Source organism: Sinocyclocheilus rhinocerous, unplaced genomic scaffold (assembly GCF_001515625.1).
Source record: "Sinocyclocheilus rhinocerous isolate Xijiao unplaced genomic scaffold, SAMN03320098_v1.1 scaffold6900, whole genome shotgun sequence".
In the NCBI taxonomy this organism is placed as follows: Eukaryota; Metazoa; Chordata; class Actinopteri; order Cypriniformes; family Cyprinidae; genus Sinocyclocheilus; species Sinocyclocheilus rhinocerous.
In genome coordinates, this window is record NW_015655469.1 from 6,146 (window position 1) to 12,904 (window position 6,759).

General features: G+C 40.7%; 1 protein-coding gene across 2 annotated transcripts in view; it reads left to right on the forward strand.

Annotated features, from left to right (window-relative positions):
• The window catches only part of LOC107718362 (protein SSUH2 homolog), a 9,681-nt gene that overhangs the window by 1,613 nt on the left and 1,309 nt on the right, over nt 1–6,759 (forward strand). Inside the window, exons 2-10 of one of the 2 annotated variants that reach the window (XM_016525409.1) lie at nt 445–520; nt 992–1,121; nt 2,869–2,929; nt 3,113–3,234; nt 4,485–4,547; nt 4,805–4,887; nt 5,177–5,269; nt 5,578–5,683; nt 5,759–5,866. In XM_016525409.1, the coding sequence (XP_016380895.1) occupies nt 445–520; nt 992–1,121; nt 2,869–2,929; nt 3,113–3,234; nt 4,485–4,547; nt 4,805–4,887; nt 5,177–5,269; nt 5,578–5,683; nt 5,759–5,866 (842 nt within the window). The remainder of the gene's footprint in view (nt 1–444; nt 521–991; nt 1,122–2,868; nt 2,930–3,112; nt 3,235–4,484; nt 4,548–4,804; nt 4,888–5,176; nt 5,270–5,577; nt 5,684–5,758; nt 5,867–6,759) is intronic. The other variant, XM_016525407.1, reaches the window with a different exon arrangement.

Consider the following 6,759-nt stretch of genomic DNA (forward strand, 5'->3'; position numbering starts at 1 on the left):
AATATTAAAGCAGTCGTTATAATACTATCTGTATACATTTTAATTCCTTTGTTTAACCGTTCTATCTGATTATTAGACAGACTTCTATCCGTATTTAGACAGAACTGTTAACGACGACGGCGAACAAGAGGGAGAATGTGAGCACTGTGTGCTGTCAGCGCCGTCAAAATAAAAGTCTGTTTGGCCTCGAACGCATCGGCCAAACAGAAAAATTTATGGGCCGATGCCGATGCCGATGCCAATATTTGAAAAATGCCAAATATCGGCCGATATATCGACCTTGGCGATATATCGGTCGACCACTAATTTGAACGCACCTGACATCGTAAATACGAATTTTCCAGAAGGACTTGAATGCAACAATAGACCTTATAGTGTTTAGAGCACAGAAATACATGAATGAGCCTCCTAGTTTTGTTGCTAGTGTTGTCTCTGTTTTCACAGGTGGGTATCTTCCACCTCCAATGCCATCTGTACCGATGCCTGTGCCTGAACAGGCCCCCAGCCCACCAGACTGGCAGTAAGAGCTTTTTCTCTATACAAAAAACACTCAATGCACACATTTAATCTTAAACACTCACCTATGATATGCAATGTTCATACAAAGATGGGCATTCTTCATTTAAATAACAGTATTTTTTAAATAATTGGCTTTAACTTCAGTACAGTAAAAACTTAGCAAAGAAATGTTATCTTTATAATTTTGTCAGACAATATATATAGGTATGTACTGTAGCTGCTTTTATATTCACCTTGCAGGGGATCATCATATTTTGAGAGTTTTGGCATCAAAAAGTTTGAAAGCTTTATCTAAAATGCATTCTGCTGATTCACCTTTTTAGCCCATTATTCTGCACTATGACCTGAATACGTTGTGTCAGTTTAGTAAAACACCTAAAAAGGGTCATGGAGGTACTAAAAATGTCACAACACACCCTGTTAGACATGTGCAAAGGTCACTTACATATTGATATTTTCTCTTTGATATCAGTATACCCTCCATCTCAGAGGACAGGGCACGTGAAGCTTTCGCAACCTATGTCTCCAGCAAGTGCTGCTATAGTTCTGCCCCCGTCAGAGAGGGAGTCATAACCAATATGGAGTCTTTTAATACCTACAGGGTGAGACCTAAATTACAAATTAAAAAACATTAAATCATCTTCATTATGACGTTTTCTTCTTCGGTATGTGTTTTTTTTTACATATAATGTTTAAGACATATAATTTTAAGGCGTGGAGGAGGATGAGCAGGTTCTTACGGAAATGTCTAGGACTACGCTGAAGCCTAAGCAGTATCGCTTTATACGGGAAAAACAACGAGCTGAAACTCCCCATCAGCAGCCTGAATGAAGAATTCATGGTGACCCGCACCTGCAGTTGCTGCAATACTAGGAGTCCTCAGACCCAAAAGTCTCTCAGGCAGGGATTGAGGTCAGGACAGGGCTGAAATGGAAGGCATCTGAGGCCATGGATGTTGCTGAGTCACGTCTGAAGCAAAGGGCACTGGTGGGCACAGTGGTTCAAGGAAGAGCAGGCCTGAGCAGCAACACGGCGTCGTGCTATGGCAAGGCAAGGAGGAAGGATAGAAGGTTGCAGCTCCAGGATGAGGTCAGAGCATTGCTTGAGGAAGTGCGAGCCAGCAGGATTGATGGGATGCAGCAGCAGGGAGCCTGGACAAGGTGGGAACAAGTAGTAGAACGCAAAGTTACTTCGGCCAAGCTCTGGAAATCTAAGCCCCACTGAATAAAATTCTTAATCCAGGCAGTCTATGACATTCTACCAAGCCTGTCAAATCTTTTCTGCTGGGAAAAGGTAGAGTCACCAGCTTACCCTCTGTGCCTGAAGAAAGAGACCCTGGATTACATCCTCAGCAGCTGTCTAAGAGCCCTGAGTGAGGGGCGCAATCGTTGGTGTCATGACAAAGTTCTGAAGGCCATAGCACAGGGTTCCTTAAATCCGGTCCTGGAGGACCACTGCCCTGCAGAGTTGAGCTCAAACCCTGATCAAACTCCGTCACCTGTGATTTTCTAGGGATCCTGAAGATCTTGATGAGTTTGCTCAGGTGTGTTTGATTAGAGTTGGAGCTAAACTCGAGCAAGATTTGAGGAACCATGTCATAGCAGATACCAACTCCAGCTGGATTACCCACTGTAAGCACCTACGCCCAACGAAGAAGACCATCACTATTGATAGGGCTGGAGAGAAGGTAACAACATCTGCCAGGACCTCCTCCTCTGGTGTGCTAACATCTGCACAGGACTGGGAGCTGAAAGTCAACCTGGGTAGGCAACTGAAGTTCCCAGAAACTGTTCCCATAACATCGTTGAGGCCAGACATGGTGCTGATCTCAGAAGCCTCCAAGCAGATCATCTCTTAGACTCACAGTCCTCTGGGAGGATTGTATCGAGGAGGCCAATGAGAGGAAGAGATCTAAGTACACAGAGCTGGTAGAAGAGTGCTGAAGAAACAACTGGCAAGCAAGGTGCGAGCCCACTGAGGTGGGATGTAGAGGGTTTGCAGCCCAGTCTTTTTGCAAGGTCTACAACATGCTGGGCATCAGAGGGGCCAGTATACAAAGGGGCATTAAGTCGGCCACGGATGCAGCAGAGGTTGCTTCAAGTTGGCTGTGGATCAGGAGAGGAGAGCCTTGGGTGTAGTGCCAGGTAGTGCTACCTGGACACAAGTTGGGGCTTGATCAAACCCGACTGGGTCGCCTGGGCGAGGATGTCTGATTATCGAAAGACCCGAAACACCAGATGACCCCAGGAAACATCACTGATGATGTGTCCAGAAGCATCACATGGTGATGCATATTAAAACCTGATGTGATTTGTGGTTGATAGAACTAAATGCTGCTTCTGTTCTCAGTATCGTTTGGAGACGTTCATGGAGTCCAGATCTACTGAATGGAGTCAGGAGCCTTACACAGGTACCCAGAAGTCAAATAGGTCATGTTTACACGTCATGCTGTCTTTTGCTTCCATTTACAATGGATACAAATCTGATCTTGTATTCCTGCACTATATTCAAATCTTACATGATGCAAATGCCAAGAAGGAAAATGTTCCTGCATTTAATGTGGCTCATAATCAATAAAAGCATACAATTTCAGGTCAGCCTGTGGATGCTGGTGTTCAACCTGCTCCAGGTCCGTGGCAGATTGCAGCTCAACCTCCGGCCTTCTTTCAAGAGCACAAGCAGACCATTAAAGTGCCCTATACTTCCTCAGTCAAGGTTTGACCTTTAACCACATGATCCACAAAAATTAAGACAGCAGGTCCCATTCGACACACTTTAGCCACTTTTCCACCGTCTGACCGAACGGTTCTAAGAATGGGAAGCAATTTCCACTTGAGCTTGGTTTGGCACAACACGATTATAAACCGTTCTCAGCCTGCAATTCTGAGCACAGTTGGCTGGTAGAATGTCTGTACTGATGTCTCCACTCAGAATTGGTCACTTGATTGTTGTCTGCCCACTAGTTCTCTCTCTCTCTGTAGCTGACCAAGTGCACTATTTGACTGAAGTAAATAGAAATATCTGATCATCCTCCATAACATGGTCGCTATTTACGTCTCATATCATATGTAAACACTTGCGTTACTAAAGCAACCACTGATGAATTTGTATTGGAGCTCTGTTATCAGGCCCACAGTGGAAAATGAAACCAAATCCATACCGGCTGGGCGGTTCGGCATGGAATGAAATGAAATAGATTAAGCATTAGAACGGTTTGGCCTGATGGTGGAAAAGTGGCTACTGTACAGCATTTCTGCATGAAAACTCAACACATTCTAAAGGGTTTGGCAGCATTTTATTTAATCTTCTAAATCACCAGAACATTCATTTTAATTTTTCTGTTTGTAGAGCACAACAGTCGAGTTCCGGAATCAAAAGTCCTATTCATTTTCTCAACACGATAGTGAATTTAAAATGATAACTTATAAACTTTTAAAGACAGACGTGCCATGTGCTATGTGGTTGTTAATCGATGGTTCATGCTTTTGTTGAAGCCATCAGCCCGCATTATTTTGTATGAAACTTATTTTAACAAACTTACTTTTTAAATAATCATGTTAAAATCCAGAATTCATGGTGAAGAGCTACATTACCCATGATTCTGCAAAGAAATTGTGACAAGCAAATTGTACCAAAAAAAAACACCCTCTCAGATGAAGCACTATGAATGATATAATAGTCTCTCTGCATTTTCAAAATACTTTGTAATGCTGTGATTTTTACCTCATAGCTGGTTTGGTTTGCTTTCGTGGCTTATAATTCTTTAACAATGACTTTTTAAAATCCCTATGGGACAAATGAATGGGACAAAGAAATATGTCTGGAACCAAGGCTGCTGAAAAAGTGTTTTACTCTCTAAAGTACAAATGCTTTTTGGCTTCCTGCAGCAGGTAAACTTGCCAGTAATGGTTATGTTCAGTAAGTCGGATCATATTTTAGAGCATTATATTCTGTTTGCACCCTAGAACTGTCACTTGTGTCTGGGAATGGGAAGAAACCCCTGTACCACCTGTGCTGGAGCTGGAAATGTAAGTACATTTTGACTAGCACAGACCGAACCAGCTGCATGCCGGGCTTTTAATTATCAAAGTTTTTTTCACTGAGGAAAATATGGCACTTGTATTGAGTAAAAGTATCTCTTTGTGTGGTGACTGGAGAGCAATTCAAGTTGAATTGTACTGGAATTGTGCACACAAGCCACAGAATATTTTTTCATTCAGTTCATCATATGACGTAAATACCCTAATATATGTCCTGTTTGTCCTCTATTGTTTTCCATGTGCAGAAAGTCTGTTGGGTGTGTAATGGTTCTGGTTACCGTCATTCTGATGACCGCTGCACGCACTGCAATGGGCGCGGACGTGAAAAGTAAGTCCTTTATAGCTGTATATAATGAGACATTTCTTTAAAACAGGTTTCTCTCCAAACAAAAAATTGCTTTTTTTAATGTCTTAAATTACCTACTTTACTTAATTTATATTTCTTTTACTTATTTTTTTTATTTAATTTAATTTATTGTATTTTGTTTTAATTTATTTTAATTGTATTTTTATAACTTTTGTGGCTACTGTGGGTTGAATTCTGATGAAATCCTGCAGGGGGCTTCAGTGGTTTGGTTGGTATTTTTCTGAGTTCTGACTTATCTGGTGTCTTTCAGCTGTAGTTCATGTAGCAGCAGCGGCTCTTGCCAGTGTGACACCTGCCGTGGAAAGAGACAGCTGCTCGTCTTCATCAACCTCAATGTTAAATGGTATGATCTATATGATATAACATTCATGTTTGCTAAGGCAGGCATGGATATTACTATATTAACTAGCTCAGTCACTGTTTGTGCTATATACATGAATCCTGCAGTATGAGGAGAGGTTTGCTGTTACGTTTCTAAACGATCATACTCATAGACTTGCATTGAAGTCATTCTTTGCACAAGAGAGCACTCATTTACAGTTTCTTTGAAATAAAAAGAAATCAAGTCATTATTATTAATTATTTCATGCTAATCAGAAGTCTTTCAAACTGAACTGTCTCATTCTAAAAGCTATTTTTGGACTATTTCAGGAGCATAGAGAAGGATGAATTCGTAGCGCAAGATTCAAGTGGTCTGAGAGTGGAAAAACTGGAGGAGGTTTCAGGGAAGGAGCTCTTCAAAGACGCCCAGAATATGGTACGAACAGACCGTACATATAGTGAGAGGTTTGTTGAAATTTGGAAGTTCATCAGATGGTTATGTTTACTGTAGGTCTATCCAGTGAGGGGCTTTCCTGATGTTTCTGTTGCACAAGCTTCTGAGCGCTTTGTAAGAGACCATCAGGTGAAATATGCCCAAACATCTCGCATGTTACAACAGGTACCACTGTCTTCATATGTTTATGTGCTTCCAGACCTTTTTATATTGTCATTTTATCACTTGATTATTATCATTCATAATTTTCAATTATAATTTGTATGTTTGTATGTAACAAAACAATGCAAATAACAAACTGTGCTATATCATTACCAGTCTGTCTGTAACTAGAGACAATCATCATGCTGAATCAGTGTATCATTCGATCATTCGTTTTTTGATTTAATATTGAAAGTAGAAAAATGAGAGAGAGGCTCATTTTTCGTTTTTTCGTTTGTTTTCAAAAAACGAAAAACGAGAATTCAGCTTAAATTTTCGTTTTTCATTCAGGGGTAGAAAAATGAATAAACAGCTTGAATATTCGATTTCTACATGTGGGCGGGAATTAAACACCCCTTTCTGCTGATTGGTCAGCCGAAGATCAAACCGTGCCATCATCAGTTCTTCCGCAGTATCACGCAGCAGAATAATAGTCCTCCACTGCTGCAGTTTTATGGATTCTTAGCACATTTATTGCAACTACATTTCATATTTTTTCATCAAACAAACAGGCTAATGAATAGCTCAACACAACTCATACTGGGGCAGAGTCTAGACAGGGCTTTCTTCTGTGTAGATATAAATTCTATTCTTTGCATCAGCTGGGCATGGCAGGGTATGATATGACAGCTGTCATAGCCTACCCTGTTCACCCAGTAAGTCTAAGTAATTAATTTGTTTCAAAATAAATATTTTAAACACAAAGACAAAAAGGAAGGAATAATAAATTGGCTTGGGTATATATAGGCCTATAATGTTCATGCAAGTACTGTCATTTTGACTGACAACCGGAAAACAACAGATATTAAATAGCCTACTGTTACAGTTATATAATGTAGTCTTGTGTTTTATTAAAA